General features: G+C 37.0%; 2 protein-coding genes across 4 annotated transcripts in view; both read left to right on the forward strand.

Annotated features, from left to right (window-relative positions):
• Nucleotides 1-317: 317 nt before the first annotated feature.
• LOC127813321 (uncharacterized) lies at nucleotides 318-1,036 on the forward strand. The gene has a single exon (XM_052354243.1). It carries the CDS (start codon nucleotides 368-370, stop codon nucleotides 833-835), a length of 468 nt encoding a protein of 155 aa, XP_052210203.1. The 5' UTR covers nucleotides 318-367; the 3' UTR covers nucleotides 836-1,036.
• A 10,279-nt stretch (nucleotides 1,037-11,315) lies between these two features.
• Nucleotides 11,316-26,280, forward strand: part of LOC127813463 (embryogenesis-associated protein EMB8) — a 45,286-nt gene continuing 30,321 nt past the window's right edge. For all 3 annotated transcript variants that reach the window (XM_052354423.1, XM_052354424.1, XM_052354425.1), the window contains exons 1-2: nucleotides 11,316-11,730; nucleotides 11,874-12,002. In XM_052354423.1, the coding sequence (XP_052210383.1) occupies nucleotides 11,380-11,730; nucleotides 11,874-12,002 (480 nt within the window). In that variant the 5' untranslated portion in view covers nucleotides 11,316-11,379. The remainder of the gene's footprint in view (nucleotides 11,731-11,873; nucleotides 12,003-26,280) is intronic.

Here is a 26,280-nt window from a genome sequence, read left to right on the forward strand (position 1 = left end):
TATTTATGTCATTTATGTGTCTTGTGTAGTCCAAGCTATACATAAATGATATACAAATAGCATGACCCATATTTATTTAGTTACTTATTTAAAATCTATATCCAAATCTAAATCTAAATCTACCAATTATACACTATTTTTTAACTTTTTATTTTTTTTTTATTTTTGTCAACAGCAATCACAATATAAATGAGCACCGCCATGAACAAGCAGTTGGGTGAACAAACCATTGACCAACAAGGCCATTCAGCTCAACTTCGACTCAACAACCACCTCTCTCTCTCTCTCTCTCTCTCTCTCTCTCTCTCTCTCTCTGCATATATATATATATATAAGCAAATTAAACCACACAATCCTGCAAAGAGAAATGGCGAGCAACAAGTCCAGGGGAGACGAACGCGCTGGAGCGGAGATCGTGCACGGAGCCGAAGAATGCTACCGGCACTCGCTGGAGCTCCTTCGGGAACTGGAGTTTCCGACGGGCGTTCTGCCGCTCAAAGACCTGGAAGAGTGCGGCCGAGTTCGCGAGACTGGGTTCGTGTGGATGAAGCAGAAGGCTCCTTACGAGCACTTCTTCGAGGGGACGAACACGAAGGTGAGCTATGCCCTGGAGGTGACTGGCTATGTGGAGAAGAGGAGGATGAAGAAGATGACCGGCGTGAAGAGCAGGCAGCTGATGCTGTGGGTGCCCATCGTGGAGATGAGCATCGAGGAGCAGACTGCCGGTAAGATTCACTTCAAGACGCCGATGGGAATCGGGAAGTCGTTTCCGATCACCGCTTTCATGACCCAGGAGGAAAAGCACAGGTACTTGGATCAGATGGCTGATGAATGAAAGAGAATAGAGAGAGAAGGAAGAGATCCGGGTGTCCCTTGAAGTATCTTTCAAAATTGGCCTTATAATTAAGAAAAAAAGAATGAGAGGGATCTTAAATTGCAGTTTGTTTCTGTTGTTCAGCTACTTATAATTAAGCTTCAAAGATTGTTCTTCATCCTACTTATGGTTTCTTTTAATTAATCCTACCCATTTGGATCATCGATATATGTACCTTTTGCATATTTAGCTAATTTTCTAGACTATATCAACAGTGTTACAAAAGGATAACTCTCGACCAAACACTCAAAGCGAAAGACATATAATATTCAATACTGAAAGCATGCAGATAATCAAGAATAAATCAAACACACAAACACCAAAGATTTACCGTGGTTCACCCGTTAATGAGGGCTACATCCACGTTGAGCTCCGGCAAAGAAAGCTCACTCCACTATCGGATCAAAACGATTACAACCTCGGTTTACACAGATTAACTCTCAACCCTCACTGTACAAAAGCGATTCTCACCTTTTAAATCGGTCTCATAACCACAGAAACTAAAGGTCAGAGGCCAAACCCTAGAGAGAAAACATATATAAACTATATATAGAGAGAGAAGAAAATACAGAAAATAAACAGATCAAACCAAGCAAGAGGAAGGTAATCGGAGGCTGTGCGCGCTGCTGATCTCGAGGCCACTGTAGAAGATATATAAAAGGATGCAACGGTGGCGATCGGGATGAATAAAGGCACAGCAGAGCATCAACGATCGGGCACACAGCAGGCAATGCGACAATGAAGTACGTCAAGCAAAACGGCACAGCTGGTTGCCGTTTCAGCCATCCACTCAGAGGTCCAAAACGCTACCGTTTTGTGCGGCTTTGAGGGTTGCTGAAAAGACCCTCCAGCCCCTATGCCAAACGCAGTGATATTGAAGCTTCATCAAAGTACAACAAACAGATATAGTTACGATGTCCAGAAAAATAAGAAAATTCACGTAGTAGAAAGTGTCAGCTTAATTAGCAGAGTCACATTGGAGGTCAAATGTTTGGTCAACTTACAGTTTGACTTTGAATGTCAGCTTATCACAAAAAAACTGAAACTCAAATGAATTTGTGCTCTCAAATTACTTAGAGGTGAGCAAAGCGAGAGAATTTAATCCAAGTAGAAGATGGGTATGAAGTATCTTCTAAACTAAGATAGAGATAATATTCATAAAAAAATAGTTCAAGTAGAAAAAGGTTTCGAAAAGTAACTATTAAGCCTTCATCTAGAGGCAATTCTTATAGAATAAGCCCTCAACACAAGGCAATTCCTATCATCTAGAAAATAGCTAAATCTAAGCCTAGAATGGAGAAACACAGAATATGCATTCTAGGTCATTTTGACATCATATATTCTAATATCCATAAGCCTAAAATGAGATTCCACACTTATTCGGCAATTTTAATATCCAAATCACTCTTGAACTCGAGAAATCAAGATAAACCAATTAATCTTTCGCAACATGGACAGGACCAACTAATTCTTATCACAATCCTTACCATGAAACTCAACTTAAAAGATATAAAAAACCTCAAAGGGTGAGCTAAGAGTACAACATTCTTCACTACTCTTTCAAGTCTATAAGCTATCTCCACAATTCTATGCTAACTTAAGTATTATAGTGATATCTTCCCAGTTAAGCCCTGTGGCAGTTGCGCTTATTTCATGTGTAGGAATCTCAAGGCTAGGTCAGCTCAAGACATGACCTGAATCTCATGAGGCATGTTACAAATTCAATTGATGACTGATTCCTATGTCATCAATTTGGTGCCATCTATGGGATTGAAGGTTTTACCTTGACTCAGTGAGATGGCAGAACTCCCAATTGATCATCCCATTGTAGTCGATAATACGTCTAATCTAGAAGCTCAACATGAAGAAAGACAACCATATGATCATCTTGCAACTACAAATCCCTTAGCTTTTCTCATACAGTTAAATGAGCTGAGAAGCCAAGTCCAAATCCTTGTCAATGATCAAGGAGGAGGAAGCAACACTAAGAACAGTATTAGCCCTAGACTAATTAAAGCATCCGTAGGGATGGTAACCTAAGAATTATATATACTGATAAGAGACCAAGACAATAGCAAAGAAGAAAAAATAATCATCCATGGCAACATGCCACCCTATCAATCCCCACCGCGTGACCAAAAAGATTAGCAAATGAACAACTGAGATCGTGAAATTCAAATAATTAAGACATTCCCTAACCAAAGTGACGAGCACAAAAGATCCCAAGATCATTGCCACTAAAAAAGTTGGTCACGATCCCAAAGTTGAAGCCTAAATGAGTGAGAATTTCATGATGTTATCTACAAGCTCAAATGAAATCTACAGGAAATGCGAGGATGCCAAAGTTGTTTGGTTTGCAATGATCCCCTTGTCTCACTAGGTATTTAGTCAACCTATGTCTAATTGTTTTGAATTTCCTTATATTAATAAGTTTTCAAGAATAGAGGTCCTTGGTGAACAAGTGTGTCTTTATCATGATGACATAGAAGGCAAGAGAGCCTTTAATATCATGCTCTGCTGAGGCTTTGCTTGAACTTTGTATAAAAGGACATGAGATTGGTAAGATACCCATGCTGAAGGGAGTATATATTAAGGCGTTCTCTTAGTTAGAGTGCCAATTTTTTGAAAAAGTCCAAGAAAATTAGCGACCCTCAAAAACTAGTTTGGTGCTTTTTCAAGTCAAACATAAGCCAAAGGAGATACTAAAGCAATACATGGAGAAATTTCAAATTGTTGCCTTCGAGGTCAACAAAGTAAATGATATATTATATATGTATTGTAACCATAACTAATGAGCTAAAGGAGACAAGTTGAGGCTTCTGCTCACTGAAGAATCCCGCAAAAACATCAAACAAGCTATATGTTTGTTATCAATGATATATTAATGCCAAAGAACAATGCTCCATATAAGAGCCCATATAGACAACAAAAAATCAAAGAAAATAGATGATAAGTCTCTTACTCAAAATATCCAGGATAATAGGAGAGAAAACCCCTCAAATTGGAGATGAAGGTGTCAACCCTCAGCGAGCATCTTTTATTGATACAAATGTTAGCTTAAGGTGAAGGTGAATTAAGCCTTTTTCACCCTTTTAAAATTTGAACTTAAATAAAAGGAATTGAAATAAGAATGTTGTAAAGAAAATAACAAGTGCACAACACAAGCTATAAAGTGGTTCAACCTCAATTACTTAGTCCACTACCTTGGTTCACAACCAAAGATTTTGCAAACGCACTTAGAGTGTATTCTATTACCTTGTAGTTTTTATAGATTCAACTACAAACATTTACAGTTAATTTTTTACAAATAGGTTCAGCTACAACCATTGTCTTTCAAGGATCATGCATAACCTATCACACTTGGCTTAGCCAAAACCAATACATTGCCTTTCAAATGATTAAGCATAATCTATTACAAGTTTCACAAATAATGTGAAATGATTTCTCAAGAGAGAATATATGAAACAGTGATTACAAGTATTCTTTTGAGTAAATGAGAGTTACAGGATATGAATGTAAAAGCACTCTCTTTGAGAATCTCACAAAAGATAGTATGTGTAAGCTCGTGAGAAGCAAGAAGTATTTGAAAGAAGATTGCTTGAAGCTCTAGAAGATCGTTTATGTATACGTGTGTAGTTCTTTTAACATTCTTCAGGTAGCTTCATCTCCTATTTATAAATTTCCTGCATTGAATGTTAGCTGACATGGCAAAATACAATTGGAATGTTTCAATTGTCTCACAATTTGTCACTTTTTGTCTTTACAAGCATTTAACAACATATATTAATTCATACAAAGACGGTCATGTTGTCTGAAATACATTAAATGAACTGAAAAGTTGAAACTAGCTAGCATTTAATGCATCCAATGACTATATTTTTCAAAGTCTAACACAAGTTACTTAACTAATGTATGAGCTTACTCAACTAAGATAGCGTCTTAATCTATTAGACTTTTCAAGTAATCGATTATATAGAGGGCTCACTTAAGAATGATCAATCCATTACTTGACTAACATAGAAGCCACAAAGACTTTGCATTACTCATTCAATTACAAGGCTAAGATTACTCGAATACCGACATTGGTTACTCTATTACATTTAGGTCTAGAGACTTAGTCAAAGACTAATCTATCTTTACTCAACTAACATAAATATTTACTTGATTAAAAAAAATACTTTAGTTGATTGAGAATTAGGCTTCACTTGAGTAAAACAGATGCTTAGTTTCATATAACTTTTGAGATACTCAATTTTTCAGAAAGCTTACTCGAGTGATGAAAAATATAAGGTTCCCAAATTTTCCTCTATTTTTTTTTTTAAAAAAAACAAACTCAAGTGAAACCAATCACATCTTTTTATTAAACAGCTGAAGCCAATATAAACATTTACATCACCATTCATAGACATTCATTGTAGAGCCTAACCGCCTATACATCTCAACATAAAGAGCAACAAAAATTTAAATTCAAAAGTTAAACTATTTTCTTTTGCCCTCGAAACAAACCCTCGAGAACCTTTTGGTCAAGATTGCTCTATACACATCACTATCCATCAAGGATCTAGCTACACTGGCTCACCCTCCATCAAACATTCCCTTTACTTGGAATGATGCAAAACAAATATGAACCACAATTCCCAACAAGTATAATATGAAACAATTGTGAACCAGTAGGGACCATAGCCACAAACCAATAAGAATCAAGGTAGAATAGGAAACTTGTAACATTTCATAAACCCATTTTATGCTTCACCATATCATATAAAATATAAACACGCATACATGCTCACATAACCACATCATATAAAACGTAGAGATGTATATGTGCCCATATACCAATACTCACATCGTGAATATAGAAGAGAAGTGACCCACAAGTAGGTGCACACATACGACACTGGGGCCATTCCAAACTTAGCTCAACCTAAGGCCTTAGCATACATACATCTTGCAGTCATTGGGGCCCATTCAATAGCTCAACCCTAGACCTTAACATACATACATCTTGCGGTCCTTGGGGCCTACTCCATAGCTCAACCCAAGACCTATGCTAACACATAACATACGGTCCTTAGGTCCCATTCAATAGCTCAACCCAAAGCCTTAACTTACAGGCATCATACGACCATTGGGGCCTATTCAAAATCTAGCTCCACCCAAGGCCTATGAAATACATATACCATACATAACTTCAAATTTACCTTTACGTTATGCTCATACATGATTTAATTCTAATTCGTTGCCATGCACTCCTAGCCTCCTCAACATATATATATATATATATATATGAATTCATGCATGATTATGTGCAACTCACAACTTCAACTCATGAATATATTAATTAATTACAACTCCAGTCATAACCCATATCATGTCTAACCTGACTATATAACAATGAGTAATAAACTAACATTATCTACTTAAGGACCGACGTCTTCCCACGCACTGGTTTTCTACTAGGCGCTTCATGAGTATACTTTGTGAACTTAGCCTGCCGCATGCACTAATCACCATGCAACATTTAAGCATTTCACAACATAATTATGGATATACTCATACCTAGTTAGGCACTTATAATCTTTCTAAACAAAATGATTGGTCCTATCGACCGATTGTGCAAAGTGTTTGAAATTGTCAATGGATTGCCAAAGATTTCTCGATCGTTCAAACAAGGCTTAAATTAACATGTGATATATACTTGGGTAAACTATCAACTAGTTACCATCATACTATCGATCATTTGTATCATTTATGCTTGATTTGTCAACCAATCTTAGATAATAGTCAACCATTTCTATTGATCTTTAAATAGATCTGGCGATCGTCGAATTCATTTCATGCCCTAATTCTTCTCTCTCTCGGTCGATTTCATTTCTTTGTTTCCTCTATTTCAAATCGACAAATTTCACCTCAAATTGATCTTTTTATTCATCCTCCATACCTTTCCATGACTAGAACAAAGAATCTGGACAAGGGAAAAGAACATGCAAATGTGAGTCATCCTCCTCCAACGCAACCCCAACCACAACTCTTGGCCAATACTTGCCAAAATGAAAAGTACCTTCATAGCTTCGATTCTCGAGAAGTTCTACACGGTTAGTATCTAGATTTGGATTATTTATAGTCTATTGGATTTCCCTATATAGATACATTCAAGGATTTTAATTGGTGGAATTTTATAAGTATTCATAGGGATATACTCGAGGATGTGTTTAAGGCTTTCTATTCAAATGCTAGTAATTTGTTCAATGGAAGGAAGTTAGATCAAAGGTTTAGGACTAACATTGGACAAACCTATTTTGAAGTAAATGTAAGTATGATTCATAATCGGTTTGGGATGCCCCAATAAGGGAAAACTATACATCATGGACACAAGATTATGTTGCAGCATGTCAAGAAGTATTTGAAGATACCTCCATTTCCATGCACATCACAGATATTACGAGAATGAGCCTAAACACTAGGTTGTTGCATTTGATTTGTTGACAAATGTTGATTCCTAGACATGGCAACTTTTCCCAAGTTACAAGGCAAGATTTGTGGTTAATGCAGTGTATCATGTTGAAAAAAAGACCTAATCTATGCCTACTCATAGTAAACCATATGATTGAATCATTTAGTGGAAACAATAGATATTTACCATACGATATGGCATTAAGTAAGTTATTGGATAAAGAGGTTGGGGGTTTGGGTGGAGCAAGAAAAGTATAGCTCAACCCCGCTCAACATGTAAATGGAAATACATTCATTAGAATGGGTTTTAAAGCTCAACAGGATGGCACGTGGGTCCAAGGAGAAAAAAGAAAGAAGAGGAAGATCGCCTCTACTTCTACCACTGATGAGCCTACCACAGATAAACCCACTGATGCACCTTCTTCCTCCATTCCTCCTTCATCATTTTCTCTTCCTCATGAGTCATCTCATTATTCTAAGGATTTGCTTTTTGGGCTTGCTTAGCTCAAGTTTGAATTCTCGAGCTTTCGGGAGAAAGTTCAAGAGGAGATATGAGATTTTCATTGCCAGCATGACAAGCTACTTAAGGTGATTCTTTCTCGTCCACCACCAATATCGTCGGGATCTCATCTATCGGCTCCTTCATCATTATCGCCTTCTTCTCTAGATTCTTAAATAGTTTTATGTATCTGACGTAGCGGAAGCCTTCTAATAACCTGTTAATTCACTCACGAATACTGGATTACAGGACTCAATCAATAACTCGTTGATTCTAAATAATACCGAATAAATTGAAGAGAATTAAGGAAAAATTTCAATAAAAATTTTATTGAAAATTTATCAATCGATCCAAAACCTCCTATAAACATAGAATTTATAGGCTATAATTTGGAAAACATCCCAAACCCTAAATCTCGAATCTTACCAAAAAAGGCAAGATTGAGATTTCATTACAGAATTAAAAATCAGCATGGAATAAGGAAAATCTCTCAAAACGGCATGTTAAAATTCATTTCCTAGTGAAAGTTATTAACGAATCAATGATTTCCTAAAATAAAAAAATTGCTAATTTCGAAGCCTAAACGAAGGAATTTGCCCGAAAAAGTATAGGCCTCACCAACAAAGCTGGTGATTTGGAATCATTAGCCTGATTCCCTTGAAGTTAGCCTTTAAAATCGCCCAAATCACACTTTTCATAAAATGCTAAAGCCATTTCATCCACATCAGTATCACACATGTTGGTTTTCATATTTCGTCGTTATGCTTGGTTATATGTATTTGTGAAACGTGGATGTATGGTTTCTACTTTTGGTTGGAAAACTAGAACTTGGATATATGATTTATCTTTATTGTACAATATATTTTACTATTATGTTGATCATCTAACACCTATGTCTCTTTGTTTAAATGTATGAATTGTGTGTTTATTAGAAAACTTATTGATTCCTTAATGATGTTGCTTATGTCATCTTAAGGGGGAGCTTGTGCAAAAGGAAGCTTGATGTAAGTATCTCTAAAACTCAACTCTTTTTCTAGTTGGTTTAAGGGGGAGTATTAAGCTTCATTTTTTTTTCAAGAACCAAGCTTTTTGATTTATGACAAAAAGGGGGAGATATAATTTGAAATTGATTTTCAATTGGAAATGGATTTTCTCATTATCAAAAAGGGAGAGAATGATATTTTATTCTTGGATTTTATTCTTGGGTGAGTGGATATTTTATTCTAATTAAGTTAAAGTAAATAGGTTTAAACAAAATTCAATTTCAATTACATTGTTAAAAGTGTATCAAATATCCACTCGCACACATATGTAGACTTGCAAAAATATTGTGTTTTAAACAAATCTCCTAAATGATTTTCAAAAGTTAGTTTTGAACCATTGGTAAAAAGGAACAAAAATTTTCAAAAGCAAAAGGCCATCTGTTGACTGATTCTAGTAACTTGTCGACCATTTAAGCATTTTTTACCAAACTGTCGACAGACTATATGTGATTGTCGACTGTTGTGGATTTTATGGTTCTAACTGTCGATCGTGCGCTTTAGGGCTATTGACCGACATAATGCTTACTCTTGATGGTTTGGAATTTGCCTTGCATTTGTTGACCAATCACCTTTGGACTATTGACCGGTATTTGAATTTAAGCTAACATGTTGATCGATTCCTTGACTCTATTGATTGTTTCTTTTATAAAAACCTTCAACGACTAGTTTAACCACTCACCCAAGACGTTTCTCCCACTACCAATGACTATATTTTTGAAATATCTCGTCAAACACTATAAATAGAAGACGGATGGGTGATTTATGACAACTAAGTAATCATATTACAAGCTCTCAAGTGCTTATTTATTTTGTGCTTCATTGTTCCACTCAATTTTGTCTCCAAGGCTTTGCATTCAATTTGTAAAACTTATTTTCAAGCCTTACATTCCTTTTGAGATATTTGTGTATTTAAGAGATTCATCTCTTAAAATTAATTTTCTGTAAAATCTCTTACATTGCTTAGCTTGTTACTAGAGGGTTTGTTTGTTTAAATAAGATGTTGTAATACATAGCTTGTTGTTAGATGGCCTATCCAGAGTGATAGGATAATTATAGTGGATTAGTTGAAAAATTCTTAATGAGGAGTTAAGGGAGTGGATTAGGCTTAGTTTAACTCGAATCACTATAAATTGTTTGTGTTCTTTTATTATTTTTGTTCTCAAATTATTTATTATGCAAAGCAAATTCTCACTTGTATTAAAATCTTATTTTTCATCAAAAAGAATTTCAAAATTCAATTAAATTTTTAAATAACTTAATTCACCCCCTCTTGAGTATTGATGATATTGTTATATGATTATATCACTTAATACCAGATGTCCCCCAAGTTTTGATCGATATAGTCCATCATTTGAAATTGCTCAAACCTTGATGGTAGGATTTGGGGATGCATGAACACAAATCACCTTTTCCAATCATTAATGTCTTTCAAGCCCTAGGTCCCATGAGAATAAAATGAGCAACATTGGGCTTCTTTTAACTATATAAGGTCTTTTTTTCTCACTACCCTTGACACTAGGGAGATTCACTTGAAGTTTGATCCCAACAACATTAAAGTGACCAAATCCTAGAGCCATTCCCTAGTAAAGAAAGCAAGAAAGGGATGAAGATGGGTAAAAATGAGTAAGGAGAAAGAAGGTTGTAGAGGATTAAGAGCACAATAGGGAGAAAGAAAGTTGCAGAGGATTAAGAGCACAATAGGCATACGCAAGGGAAGAGAAGGCGGAGAAATCCTCAACGCAATGGAGAAGGAAGCATATATAGACACAAGGAGGAAGAAAATGATATAGTTTCCAAGAAGAAATCATTACCAAAAAAAGATGGAATGTCCAAAAAGTAGTAATGATTAAAGACATAGCCTAGGCAAACAATGTTACATAAAAAATCTGAAAAGCCATGACACGTGCTGACTATGGAGAACATGTCCAAAATAAATTAGAGTCATGTTAAAGGTTAAATATCCTATTAACTTATAATTTGATTTTATAATTTATGAAAAATTTAAATTTTAAATCAATTATACTCTCGAATTACCTAAAAATAAAAAAAAATAAAAAAACTTAATCTAAGTAAAATATAGACATTAAAGTATCTAGGTAAAAGATGGTGTTGTTAGGACATGATGGTGTGATGACCGCTATCAATAAACTTATTCAATAAACTTGAAGGGTTTACTAGTTTTAGAAAATATTTTTTAATTTTATAATTAGACATGATATTTTATATTTCAAAAATAATAATATTTGTTTTTAAAAAGTATACAAATAATTTTTTAATATTTTTCAGTTCTTAATTACTATCAAGTTAAAAAAATTAAAAAAAATAATTTTTCTATTTTTAATTAATAATTTAATCATTTAATAAAAGATTAAATTAAAAAATTAGAAACTATTTTCTACGACACACTCCAAGAATTTTAAAAGTACCTTCAATCTGTGTGACTGTCTTTCGCATGTAGGCCACTCGTGTCGTCTGGACACCATTGCACCGTACAAAAAGTGCCCTTCCAAATGGCGGGAGCCTTCTTGGGCTCCGCGGCCACTCCTTCCGCCTCCTTGCGCCATTTCCGACTTCTCTCCGCTGCAATGCTCCGGCCCCACCCTTCCCTTGAAGTCCTCGGCGGCGCCAAGGACTCCTTCCTACCGGCGTTGAGGTCCCTCGACCGTCCCTACCGTCCATATCCTATCATTGCCTGGAACTGCCACGTCGAGACTATCTTCGCCGCGTTGTTCCGCTCCCTTCCAGACGTCCGGCTCAGGCGCGAGTGTCTCCGGACGAAAGACGGCGGCGCCGTCGCTCTTGATTGGGTCTCCGGCGACGATCGGCGACTCCCGTCGGACTCTCCTCTCCTCATTTTACTGGTCAGTCCTCCAAATTCCCCCCACTCCCCCTCTCTTCTAGTCTTTTGCACAATCGCAACTTTCTAGAAGATCGGAATTTGACGTTTAAACTGGGGCAATGCAAATGCAAATGCTAGTATAGTACTGAGATCAAGCAATTGCAGCCAGGGCTTACGGGAGGGAGCGATGATACATATGTGAGGCATATGCTTGTAAGGGCCAGAAACAATGGATGGAGGGTGGTTGTTTTCAATAGCCGTGGTTGCGGAGATAGCCCTGTCACTACTTCTCAGGTGCTTAGTTGTTAACTTTGTTTGTGGAAATTTAGAGGCTATTTGGCTTACCTTTTTTTTAAGATGGCTTTTAATCCTTTATACTTAAAAGCTGTGTAAAGTTTTAAAGCTGGCTAGTATTTAAGTTGATAATGTGTTTAAATAAATATGTTTTAAGATGTCATTTATATAATTATGTGTTTGATTTGAAAAACTTGATAAACTATCAGAACTTAACAAAAAGACTAAAATGGACATGCTAGTAAATAATATAAATAAAATTCATAAAAATATTATTTTTTTAATAAAATAAATTATAAATTGATATCCAAATGATAAAATGTTTACTATTACATGTTGATAAATTATATAAAATTATTTAAAAATATATTAATACAATGCTTTATGTTTAAATTTAGGTTTAATTCATAAAAATGTTAAATATATATGTTGAGACATTAATATATATATGTGTTAAATATATATATATATACACACACGCACACACAAAAGGGTAGGGGATGGAGGCGACAACAATGACGGTGATTGCAATGGGCTAAGGGCGACGATGCTGTGATAGAAGCTGGAGGAGGTGATGGAGGTGACAAAGGAGGCGACGACGATGGGGTTGGAGGCGGCGACTGAGATGGAGGAGATGTAGGTAGTGAGGGGAAGGAGATAGGATGGAGGTGGCAATGGAGGCGAGAGAGTTTGTAAGGGCAGAGAGAGTTGGGAATATTAGAGTTTTTAGAGTGCAAAATTGTAAAACACTTGGTCAACTAAAAAAGCTAATAACAATGTTTTGAGAAAAGATGGGGGGAGCTTTTCTAAAATGCTGTTAAAATAGCGTTTAAGGTTTGTAGTGTTTAAGCTCTTTAATTTTTAACAAACGTGTAACTAAATAATCTATACAGCGTTTAAGCTTCGCTGACTGCTTAGCCAAACACCCCCTTACCTTCATACATATAGATTTAATGTGGTTTGGAAAATTGCCAAAGTCCATAACCAAAGGAGGTACAAAATTCACTTTGTGAATAACGAGTTTACAAAAGAGAAAACATCGCACTCAACCCCATGACCTCAATACATCCAAACTCACAATCTCACTTGCACTCTAATTAATGTACCCCGCCACCATCTAATAATTAGATATGTGATTCTACTCATAGAAAGAACAAAATAAGTCTAAATAATAAGCTTTGGTACAAATCCTCTCTCTATCATATCTCGGGGTTTGGTTTTCTTAATGTGAATTCAAGGAAACCTCAATATAGTTGTCTTTAATCTGCGGAGATAGACCTTGTAATTTCTCCTCAGAGGCTAACTCAAAAGCGATCGTCTTCTATCATTGAACTTTTAGGCAGCTCCTTGACATAGCTTTTAGTGTTTTTATTTTTAGTTCTAGTCTTTAAGCTCTATCTTAGTTTTTTATTTTTTATTTACGGATTACGATAAATTTGGTTTGTCTTAGATTTTTAATAGTTTTCTTTTTCTTTCCCTTTTTTGGGGGGGTTAATGTGTTAACCAAATTTTCAAAAATCTATGAAAGGGTATTTTTATGGAACTTTTAATATAGATACACGGGAAATTGAGAAATTAACCATATAACATGATTTGGGAGATTAAGTGTTGGGTATCTTAGTCAATTAGGAATTAAATAAGTTTAACAAAAAAAACACTTAAAAATCAAAAAGAGAGAGAGAGAGAGGAGTATTTGATTCTAGAATTTACCCTAAAAACTGAGAGGAAGAAGGAAAAGCAAAAAATGAGAAAGATGGTGCATCAGTGTTACCCTAAAAACTAGGGGTCTTTATTTCCCTGAAACTGCTTCGGTGATAGTGACAAAACCTATTGTGTGTTCTAGTGTTTTGACACCTCTTGAACTTCACTATTGGTTGTGACATCCCTCATTTTCTACTTTGAAGAAAAGTTGTTTCCTCATTTTTAGAATCTATCTCAACTAGATTGTAAGTCATGTTAGTTTGCGGAACATTATCGTGTGTCTTATTTGCCTAGGGTTAATAATGGGTTGTGTCCCCCTTCAAGTTAGTACATTTTGATGTTTGGGGTCCTTGTCCAGTGACCTCTAAATGTGGTTGTCTGTATTTTGCCACCTTTGTTGATGACTATTCTCTTGTTACTTGGTTTAGAGTTTAAAGTTTAATGAAGAGGTGGTCAGAGTTTTGCTCTATATTCTGTGCCTTTTGTGCTGAGATCAAAACACAATTTAATGTTTTAGCATGCATTAGAGTACTTTTCTGAGCCTTTTAATTCCTACATGCCACATAATGGGATTCTTCATTAGCCTTTTTGACACACCACCTCAAAATGGTGTTGCGGAATGGAAAAATGGGCACTTGCTAGAGGTTGCTCGGGCCCTCCTATTTCAAATGAGGGTCCCTAAGCATGCTGCTTCAACAACTTGTTTCTTAATTACTCGAATGCCCTCATCTGTTCTTGTTGGTGATACCCCTTATTCTGTTTTTTCCTTCTTATCCCTCATTCTTGGTCGAACCACGTATTTTTGGTTGTACATGATTTGTTCATGATGTTTTCTCTCAAGTGTCCAAATTGGACCCTATGTCCTTCAGCTTGTCTTTTTGGGGTATTCTTGTTTTCAAAAAGGGTATAGGTGCTATTCTCTTACTCCGGATCTAGTCTTACCCTTCCCATTGCTCTTTCTAAAGGTAAGTGACAATGTTTTCACCCTATGGCTTCATTTGCCTCTTATGAACATTTATCTCCTACTTTGCATTGCTTCATTGATTCTTTGGATTCTGTTTCTATCCCTATAATCCTACTCGAGACTTTATCTCATCCTGGTTTACAAGATGCTATGGAAGAATAGATGTTAGCATTAGATGAAAATGGTACTTGAGACTTAGTACACCTACCAGTGACTAAGCACGCTATTGGTTATAAATGTGTGTTCTATGTCAAAGTTAACCCTAATGGATATGTGGCTCATCTTAAAGCCTATTTTGTTGCAAAAGGATATGCTTGGACATATGGAATTGATTATTCAAAGAGTATCTCTCCCATGGCTAAACTTGCTTCTGTCTGATTTTTTATCCTTCTTGTTGCTACTAATGATTGGCCTTTACAATAGTTAGATGTCAAAAACTGTAATACCCCAAGAGCCTAGAGAAGGGTAGTATATATTGAGGATAAGTAAGGAAGGAAACAACACCAACTGGATACCTTTTGGGCTAAATGTCGGCAAAAAACTCTCGGTTTCAGCGTGCTTGAGCTGGGGAAGTTTAAGGATGGGTGACCTCTGGGAAGTTCGCATATGCTCATAGCTCACCAGGGTAAGTTGTTCTGATCATTTCTATTGCTCGATGCGAGATGTTACAGGTGGTATCAGAGCCAACCCTTGGAGAAGGCGGTCCGATGAGAGTGGGGAGTGGCGCCGGGGCTCGAGGGCCTGTACAAGGAGTAGCTTCTAGGATGGCAGCCCCCAAATGGGAGAAGATCTTGGACTAGTTGTAAGGTCGCGTGACGAGAATGTCATGTGCTCAAGGGGGAGGGGGGAGAATGTAACACCTTAAGAGCCCAGATAAGGGTAGTATATATCGAGGATAGGTAAGGAAGGAAATAACACTAGGTGGATACATTTTGGATTGACTGTAGGCAAAGAACTCTCGAGTTAAGCTTGCTTGAGCTGTGGAAGCTCAAGGATGGATGACCCCCTGGGAAGTTCGCGTAGATCCATCAGGGTAAGTTGTTCCGGTTCTTCCTATCACTTGATGCGGGATGTTACAGGTGGTATCAGAGCGACCCGGGCCATGTACTAGCCAAAGGTTGGGGGTACTGGACTGGGAACCGTGTACTAGCCCATGGCTGGGGGTATTGGACTGGGAACACTGGACGAGGGAGAGCTGGGACCAGTTTTGAGGTTGCATGACGAGGATGTCATGTGCTCAAGGGGGGAGAATGTAATACCCCAAGAGCTCAGAGAAGGGTAATATATATCGAGGATAGTAAAGAAGGAAACAACACTAGTTGGATACCTTTTGGGATGAATGTAGGCAAAGAACTCCCGGGTTAAGCATGCTTGAGCTGGGGAATCTTAAGGATGGATGACCCTTGGGAAGTTCGTGTAGGCTCATCAGGGTAAGTTGTTCTGGTCCTTCCTATCGCTCGATGCAGGATGTTAAAAAAACACTAAACACTTTTCTTCTTGGTGCTTTGCAAAAGGAAGGGTATATGGAGCAATCACTTGGGTTTGTTACTCAGGAGGAGTATGCTAAGGTTTGTAGACTTCAAAAGTCTTTATATGGGTTAAAACAGAGTCCTTGTGCTTGGTTTGGGCAATTTAGTGAGGTAGTTGAAACATTTGGTATGAAGAAGAGTAATAGTGATTGCTCTGTTTTATCAACACTCTGGAGCTGGTCTTATCTTGTTGGTTGTGTACGTTGATGACATTGTTATTAATAGAAGTAACAATGCAAGTATCTCAGTTCTAAAATCTTATCTTCAAACAAATTTCTAAACAAAAGACATGGGTGTGCTAAAGTATTTCTTGTGGCATTGAGGTTACAAGGTATAAGAAAGGTATCTTTCTATCCCAAATAAAGTATATCCTTGATCTTTTGATGGAAATTGCGAAGTTGGGTGCTAAACCTTGTAATGCATTGATGACTACCAAATGCAACTTACAATAAAAGATGGATAGTTGTTTGCAGATCCTGAGATATACTGGAGATTGGTTGGAAAGTTGAATTTTCTTATAGTGACTCATCCTGACATTGCAATCCTGTTCATGTTTTGAGCCAGTTTATGTATTCTCCATAAGTACTCATTGTGTTGCTTTAGAGCAAATTCTGTGTTATCTTAAGGGAGCTCTAGGGCATGGTATATTATATAGCAATGATGAACATTCTTGTGTTGAATGTTTGTCAGATGCAGATTGGGTAGGTTCTAAAATGGATAGGAGATCTACTAAGAGGTATTGTGTTTTGTTGGAGGTAACTTGGTATCATGGAAGAGTAATGAGCAAAATGTAGTATCTCAATCTAGTGCAAAATCTGAGTATAGAGCCATGGCACAATCCACTTGTGAGCTTATGCTGATATATCAATTGATGAATGAGATTGGCCTTGTTAGTTCACTGCATAAGTTGCGGTGTCACAATGAAGCTGCTTTTCATATTGCTTCAAATCTGGTTTTCCATGAGAAGACTAGACATATAGAATTTGATTGTCATTTCATCTGGGAAAAATTAACAAAAGTTGATCTCCTCCAGTCATGTCAAAACTAGAGAGCAGTTAAGTGATATCTTCACAAAAGCTTTGAATGGTCTAGGATTGATTATATTTGTAACAAGTTGGGCATGATTAATATCTATGCTCCAGCTTGAGGTGAAGTGTTGTATATGTAGTAAGGGGGTGTTTGTTAATTAAGATATGGGGTGGAAAAGTCAAGATATGGGATGCATCCCAGACTTCTATCCTTTCCAACTTATTTGTTAAGCTTATCTGATTATTTTTGAAAAAATCATTAATGACCTCTTATCTTGATTTTTCAAGATATGCTAATCTCTTCCCCTCCTCAAGATAAACATATCTTGCTCTTTATAAATAAGAAAAAAATGGCATTTGTATCCTCTAGTGCTTTTTAAAAAATTTAGCAAATAGCTTGATAAAAATCTTGGAATGCTTCCCAACTTTATCTTGACCATTCCATATCTTGATCTGAAAACCATTCCGGACTTATCTTGATACTCCTTTATCTTGCTTATTTTAACAAACGTTCTCTAAGTGAATATATTTACTTAATTGTAGAGCTTGATTGTAGCTTGATAATAGGATCTAGATTGATCCTAAACTTGTATAGATTAGCTTGATTTTAGGTTCTAAATTGATCTTAGAGTTGTATGTACATTGACCTCTTATACTTCTGAATATATGGAAAAAAAGAACATTTTCTTCCTCATAATAAAGGGTTAAACGAGGAAAATGGAGTTGAATCATGTTTTTAATTACTTAAACTTGTGAATAGAGGTTTTGGGGTATAAGATCTTTGAAATTTATACTGATAATTCTGCAAAACAGGAACACAACGTTATGGGTATTGAAAGTTGCTGGCATCGTTTCAAGTTTAAGAAAAATTGGATGATCAAACTATAAGAAACTGAGAGCTGGTCTTCATTCATAACTTCTTAATGAAAAAGAAGACATGGGTTGAGTAGGCCATAGAATTTTTGTATAATACTCAAAAATAGCAAATTTACTTCAAATGAGTTTTTTCTTTAGATTGGTCTTCAAATGAGTTGTTTGAAGTTGTGGCAAAGTTTTATGCCAAACAAAAATGTTTCGAGGGCCAATGTGGGTGGGAGGTTGTACCAAAAGGTCCAACTAACAAAATGACTCTTTTCTAGGGCCCAAATGATTTTTGAAGAATGACCAAAAAAGTACAAAACATGTCTCAAACACCCTGGGGTAAGTGTGCAATTTAGAGAAAACAAAAATCATTTAAACGCTGACAAATAGCAAATTGTGGCCCTAAACCAGAAAATCTGGTTTGTTGAAGCGGCTGTTTCTAGCTGTCAATTTCCAGGGGCTTCTAGTCCTTTTAGAATGTGAGGAAAAATATGAAAAAAATATGATTTTGACTACTGAAAATATGTAGAAGACGTGCTAAATCCAGGGAATTCTAAAATCTGGAACTGGATGTCAAAATGCTGCTAGGGTAAGTTCTTTGCTGAAACTAGAAGTGTCCAGCAGCCACTTCCAAAGGCAGTTTTGTCCTTTCAATGAGACAACAAAAATACAGAAAAATGGGAAACATGTTACTTAAAATTATATAATATAATATGCCAAATTTTAAGAATTAAAAATTGTTTGAGGCCTGAACCACAAGGTTTACCATCTCATTTTCCTGATATCAAAGTGAATAAAATCTGTTGTTTGTCATTGGCCTACCTTTCCAGGTGTTTGAGGGGCTTAGAGACCTTGAAAAATTAAAAAAAAACGAAAAAGAAATATTCTTGGATGTTTTTGTTTATTTGTGACACCCTGTATTTTGATTTGAGGAAAAAAGGAGAAAGTAGGCAAGAGAAGCAGCCGAGAGTCGACAAACAGGTCAACTGAAGGGGTCGGCTGAAGGTAGGAATGATCTAAAGGAGGCATCGTTCGAGATATAGAAAAACTTACAGTAGAAAATGCCACAGCCAACAGACAATTGACTATTAGTATCCACTATGCACCTGCAGATTTTTTGAAGAACGACGAAGATAATACCAACTATGAGGACTAATTTGAGGGGTCAAAAGGAGGGGGATTTGCACCATTTTGAATATGTTGGCCACACTAAGGAGGTTATAAAAGTTCCAATTTTGTAAATTTTGGGATTTGGATAGGGATTGAGGAATTAAATGAAATAAGAGGATGACCTGAAATAACTGGATCTTTGGGACTAAGGCAGATTAAGCATGATCTACCTTTCTTAACCTCATATGGAGAACCCCAAACAATGCTAGAATGAGTGGGAGGCTTCTAGAAGAGTGTAGAAGTGCCAACTCAGCTGAAGCAGCTGCAAAATGGCTCAAGCAAGGATGATGAGTCAAGCAGCTGCTAGGTGGCAACACAAGGAGCAACTACCCACCTGGCTACTTCAACAGTTTCACTTGCTTGTAGAGCACTATAAATAGGCCCTCTTGCATGTTCCTTTCCCCCATCCTAGAAATATGTATTCCTGTCATGTTAACAACATTTTTCATGCATCATGCAACTAATGGGAACACCATAACATGTTTCTTACCTGACAACTTAGAACCAGTTGAAATTTATGAGAGGAAACTGTGCGAGGGAAGAAGGAAGGGTTGGGAAAACTCTCCTGAAGAAGTGAAGGGGAAGGAGCTGAGGAAAGAAGCATATGAAATACTTGACGAATGTGTTATAGTGGTCTTATTAGTTGTGTGTGGGGCATGAAAAATGTTGTTAACATGACAACACGCCATTTCATTACAACACGAACCTTGTATGCATGAGCTGTGATATGCTGGCATGTTTTATATGCAAAGGGTTCAAGGTCTTTTTGAAACTCATGTTGGCATGAATGTGGTTGCCTTGTGGAGGGTACCTTTAGTTGGGCTATGGAAGGCCAAGGGTGGAGGTATGCGACTTCAACCAAGGAGGTGCACTTGGGGAAAATTAGGTTTCCTAAATCAACACCATGACATGTTGCCTTTGCATTATCATATGTTGCATGCCTTAACATGTTCTTATTGAGTATACATGTACTCTGGCATATATACATATCGAACATTTTAGAGCATGTGAAGGGGCAATGGGAGAAGTGAGGAGCCTTCAAGGAAGATAAAGAGTACTGTAAAATGCATTTTGAAATCATGTATAAATCTCATTTTGAAGTCACCATCGTACTTATCTCTTTGATGACAATCTTTCTATATAACTTAGAAGCTTAATGTACAATGATAGTTAAAACAGTGCATCTATGTAACTCACGTATTGGCAGACCTGGATGATTTGTGCTATGGGAGTAAATTAGTCTAAGGTAGAGAATGAGTTGGAGAGAAGCTACTGTAGACTGAACAAGAGGAATAAGCTACAGCTGAATAAACAGTTGACTAGTGAGTTGCCTGTGAAGGGCTACATGTTGTTAGGGAGTCATCTGCTGAGAGGGGTAGTCAATTGTGAGACTGACTGAGACCTTGGTGCTGCTCAACAACTTTCTTGATCATTAGTTGTGGATATCTTACAGTCAACTATGGGGTTGACTGTCGTGCCTCATCCCCTTCCCGTCAGTTGCCATTCCCATGCCTTACCTGGCATGTACTAGTGTGGGACTTGGCATGGACCCTTGGATCAACTTGTGACACGAGGTCTGAGAAACACTTCCTCAGCTTGTGTTAGGTGTATTCTGTCTTTTTTTGAGGTGTAAAATTTACCTGACATTTAGTGTTCAGAACATCATTCCAAGTGAGTGTTTTCTCTCATTTCAGCCCCATGGAGTCTTCAACCAATGCCCACAGTTGACTTCTCTCTCAGTTGATCACTAATCCTCATTAATCCAAGTCTGACTTGGTTCCTTTGACTCATTCTTATTTAAATGCTCCAAATTAGTGGTCAAATTAAGTGTAAAATCAGTCAACATTTCATTAAAATGTTGACCACTTCAACAAACATTTCTGGCCACTGTTCTGCTTCAACTTCTCAATTTCTAACAAATTAACTGTCAAAAATGTCTGAAAAGATATTCAATCTTATTCCCCTTGAAGGGTTCCAATGAAAATATATACAAGATAGTCTATCACAATAGGCAGCTTCGAAATCTAGATTAGGCAGTTTCCTAATCTAGATTTGGAAATATATACAATTTAGGATACAACTAAAACAAAAAACATAATCATCTAGAAGATGTATGACACAACTATGGAAAATAGGATTAATCAAGCATAGCAAATATCAAATCATAGATATCTCGTGTAATTTCTAATGATTGTGAGTGAATGTCATGCATTCCAATCTTGCTTAGTAGTCTTTGACACAAAGCTCCCGGTAGACCTTTTGTCAAAACATCTGCCAATTGATCACGTGAAAATACAAATGGGGTGCAAATTAGTCCATTGTCCAATTTCTCTTTAATAAAATGCTTATTCACTTTAACATGCTTTGTTTGGTCATGTTGAATTGGATTGTGTGCAATGCTTATAGCTAATTTATTGTCATAGTAGAATCTCATAGGGGCTGCCCAATTGATCTTGAGATCATCCAATAGTATCTTAAGGCACAATAATTCACAGATCCCTAGGGCCATGATCTAAATTTTGCTTCAGCACTTGACCAAGCCCCTAGAAATGTGCAATATTCAGATGTAGACCTTCTATCCACCATAAACCTTGCATAATCAGCATCCGCATATGCTTCAAGAGACATGGTGTCTCCCTTTTTGAATAGGATACCTTTTTTGAGAGTCCCCTTTAAGTAGTGCAAGATCCTATATACTGCTTTTAGGTGAGTCTCCTTTGGATTGTGCTTGAATTGACTAACCACACTCATTGCATAAGCAATGTTTGGCTGAGTGTGTGCTAGGTAAATGAGTCTTCCTACTAATCTTTGGTAAGATCCTTTGTCTAGCACCTCATCTTCGGGGACCTCTTCTAACTGGTGATTAGGCTCAATTGGGGTGTCAATAGCCTTGCTTCCTAACATTCTTGTTTCAGTTAGTAAATCAAGTATGTATTTCTATTGTGAGATAAAAATCCCCTCAGAATGAGCCACTTTTATTCTCAAGAAATATTGTAATCTGACTAGCTCTTTGATTTCAAATTCTTTAACCAGACATTCTCTCAATGTTTCCATGCCCTTTATATCATCACTGGTGACAATAATGTCATCCACATATACCAATAATGCTGTCACTCCCTCTGTAGCTAATTGATGCACAAACAAAATATGATCTCCTTGACTTTGTTTGTGTCCCATACCAAGCATAACTTATGTAGAGCGGCCAAACCAAGCTCTTGGTGACTATTTCAGTCCATACAAAGCCTTCTTTGAGCTGCACACCACCCTTTCCTTAGTCTTTGGCCCAAACCGTGGTGGCAACTCCATGTAAATCTCTTCCTCTAGGTTACCATGCAAGAAAGCATTTTTACATCAAATTGTTGCAGTGGCTAGCCTAAATTAATAGCTAAGGACAATAACACCCTTACTATATTTAGTTTTGCAACTAGAACAAAAGTATCCAAATAGTCTACCCCATAAATCTGTGTATATCCTTTAGCTACCAACTATACTTTGAGGCTTCTCTTGTATCATACTTGAGGAGTCCTTAAAGGTGATAGAAGGGAGAGAGGAAGAGGGTAGATCAGGGAGGAACAAATCCCTATCCCTATCCCTATCCCTATCCCTATCCTTTGGTACTATAGTCTCCCCCTAAGGATATGTCTGAGCAAAGTAAGGTTTATCCTCAAGAAAGGTAACATCAGCTAAAATAAAACACTTCTTGGTAAGAGGATGATAGCACTTATAACCTTTTTGAGTAGAGGAATATCCAATAAACACACACTTGAGGGTAGGTGGATTAAGTTTGCCTCTATTAGGAGTATGGACATGAACAAAAGTGAGACAATTGAGCACTTTGGGTGTTAGATAGCTAGAGGCATGAAGTTCAGGGAAGGTCTTTGTGAGAAGTTGAATAGGACTTTGGGAATCAAGACTTATAGAGGGTAGCCTGTTAATAAGGAATGTGGTTGTTAAGGCTGTCTCTCCCCAATATTGTTTGGAAGCGTTATTGTGGAAGAGAAGAGCCCTAGTAACAACCAAGAGATGGCCATTTTTTCTCTCACCCACTTCATTTTGCTGAGGGGTATGAATGCAAGAAGATTTGAGGATTATGCTTCTCTGTTGAAAGAAAACAGATAAGGACTGATTGAAGTAATCTTTAGTATTATTAGCCTTGAACCTTTTTATTTCAACCCCAAATTGTGTTTCAATCATGTTGTAAAATATGGACAAAAATAGTGCCTACTTCAGATTTAGTTTTTAGTAAGTACAACTAGACCACCCAAGTGTAATCATCAACAAAAGAAATGAACCAACGTACCCCGGAGATGGTAGGAACAGTAGAAGGACCCCATATATCACTGTGAATTAGTATAAATGGAAGACGACTTCTTTTATTAGAAAGAGAAAATGATATTCTCTTGTGTTTTCCAAATTCACACACATCATAGTAGAATTCCCTAACATCTAGACCTTTGAATAAGGAAGGAAACAACACTTTAAGGACCATAAAAGAGGGATGACCAAGATGGAAGTGTTGAAGCCACAACTTATTTTATTGGACTGAGCAAGGAATGATATAGGGGATACTTTCTTCTTATTAGTCTGCTCGCTTGGTTCTTCAAGTTAGTAGAGTCCAACCCTTTCCCTAGCACGCCCAATCATCTTCTTCGTGTCCTGTTCCTGAAATTCACAGAAAGTTGGATAGAAAATGACACAACAATTAGCATCTGAGGTGAGTTTTTGAATAGAGACAAGGTTAGTAAATAGTTTAGGGACATGAAGAATATTCTTGAGGGTGAGATGTCTGTTTATTAGAACACCCCCTTGACCAACCACAGTGGTTGATGATCCATTAGCCATTGTTATTTTCCTAGAACTTGAACATGGTGTATAAGAAATGAATTGATGTGAGGAACATGCCATGTGGTTTGTGGCTCTAGAGTTGAAAATCTAGGTATTAGGATGAGATTTATCTAAAGCATGAAAGGTAAGAGAAGGAGAGATACCTGTGAGGGCTAGAGAGCAGGTACCTGTCTCAGCTTTCTTTTCTAGTGACCCCAACAAACTCTTGAGCTTTTCAATCTCTTCCTTGTTAACTTCCATTGTATCTATCTGATTTGGAACTTTCTGGTCAGTTTGTTGATGACCATTGGCCACAAAAACTTGTCCTTGGCCCTTTGGTTGTCCTTCATTGGGTGGCTTTCCATGGAGTTTCCAGCACATCTCTATGGTGTGCCTGGGCTTCTTGTAGTAGGAGCACCACAATGAGTCTTTGTCATCCTTTATGAATCTATCACTTTCTTTTCCTCTCTAGATCCCTTACCTTGATAAGAATCTTTCAAGGTTACAAGGGTAGAACTATTTGTAGGAGAACCATCAAGCATTACTCCTCTTCTTCCTTCCTTTGCATGCCTCATTTAGAGAAGGTAGATCCTCCTTGCCAAGGATTTACACTCTCACTGCATTAAACTCCATGTTTAGGCTTGCAAGAAAGTCATAAGTTCTTTCTTTTTGAACAAATGTCTTTTGTATAGCTGCATCTTCATTGCACTTCATTTGAATGCATTGGTAGTGGTCTAACTCCTGCCATAGGGTCTGCAATAGATTTTCATACTCAGTGATAGATCGAGAGCCTTGTTTGGTGGTTGCTACTTTGATCCTGATATCATAGATCTGAGTAGCATCATGCACTTTGGAGTAGGTGAGCTTCATGGCATCCCAAATCTCTTTGGTAGTCTTTAGGAATATGATTGTGTCACTAATCTTTGGCATCATGGAATTTCAAAGGCAGGACATGACTAAAGAATCCTTTTCATCTTAGGCCACATACATAGGATTACTCTCCTTTGGCTTGGTTTCAAGTAGGTGACTTAGCTTTCCTTACCCTTCAAAAATGTCCGGATCAATTGAGACCACTTCAAATAATTCTTTCCATTCAACTTGTAGGCCGCTTGAATGTTTTGTAGCTCTCCTCCTGAGATTACACCATTACTTCCAGCAAACAGGACCTCTGTTATATTATTGGAATCAGCTGAATCTGTCATGGTGTTGTGGGATTTTGACATCTATGTAAGAAGATTGAATATTGATGAAGGCCATGACAATCAGAACTCACAAAGACTGGTGATCGACGTCCTAAAGCTTTGATACTATGTCAAAAATGGCTGAAAAGATATTCAATCTTATTCCCCTTGAGGGGTTCAAATGAAAATATATAAAAGATGTCACAATGGGCAGCTTTCAAATCTAGATTAGGCAGTTTTCTAATCTTACATTTGGAAATATATACAATTTAGGATACAACTAAAACAAGAAGCATAATCTTCTAGAAGATGTATCACACAACTATGGAAAACAGGATTAATCAAGCATACCAAATATCAAATCCAAGATATCTCGTATAATTTCTAACATTAACCATTGGATTTGATCCATAAACCTTTGTACAACTGTAATGTTCTGACTTTCCAACTCAAAATCTCAGTTTTATGTGGTCTGAAACCTCATTTCTGTCACATGACAGACTTTGTAAACTATTAGGCTCATTGCCTTAGCCACTTTTGGCAAATTTGAACAAGATGCACGCAATCAATTTCCTAGAGTGCCTAAAGATTGCAATAATACATGCCACATGCGCCCTTACACATCATGCATCCTATCTTTGCGTAGACTGTAGGACTTGGGATCAGATTATCCTTAAGTTGCCTCTTAAATTAGCACATCTGGAAACAGTTAAATGCAAAACCTGAATGGTAGAGAACTGCCATCCTCTTCAAGATAATATACTTTCTTTTAAACTATGATAAATCAGTATGACCAGGAATATTTTGTGTTGACTAGCCATGAGATGTAACACATGTTAGACTGAGCACACTCTGGTATACTCCAAGGTTCCATTGGCTCAAAAATTGTGTTGAAGAATGGTTCATATTAGTTTTATAGTTGTGGAAAATAGTTGAGCATTGAGTGCATATTGTTGGTAATATGAGTATCCATTGCTCATAATTAGTAGATGGGAAATGCCCATGATTGTTACGAAATGG

Source organism: Diospyros lotus, chromosome 11 (assembly GCF_014633365.1).
Source record: "Diospyros lotus cultivar Yz01 chromosome 11, ASM1463336v1, whole genome shotgun sequence".
In the NCBI taxonomy this organism is placed as follows: Eukaryota; Viridiplantae; Streptophyta; class Magnoliopsida; order Ericales; family Ebenaceae; genus Diospyros; species Diospyros lotus.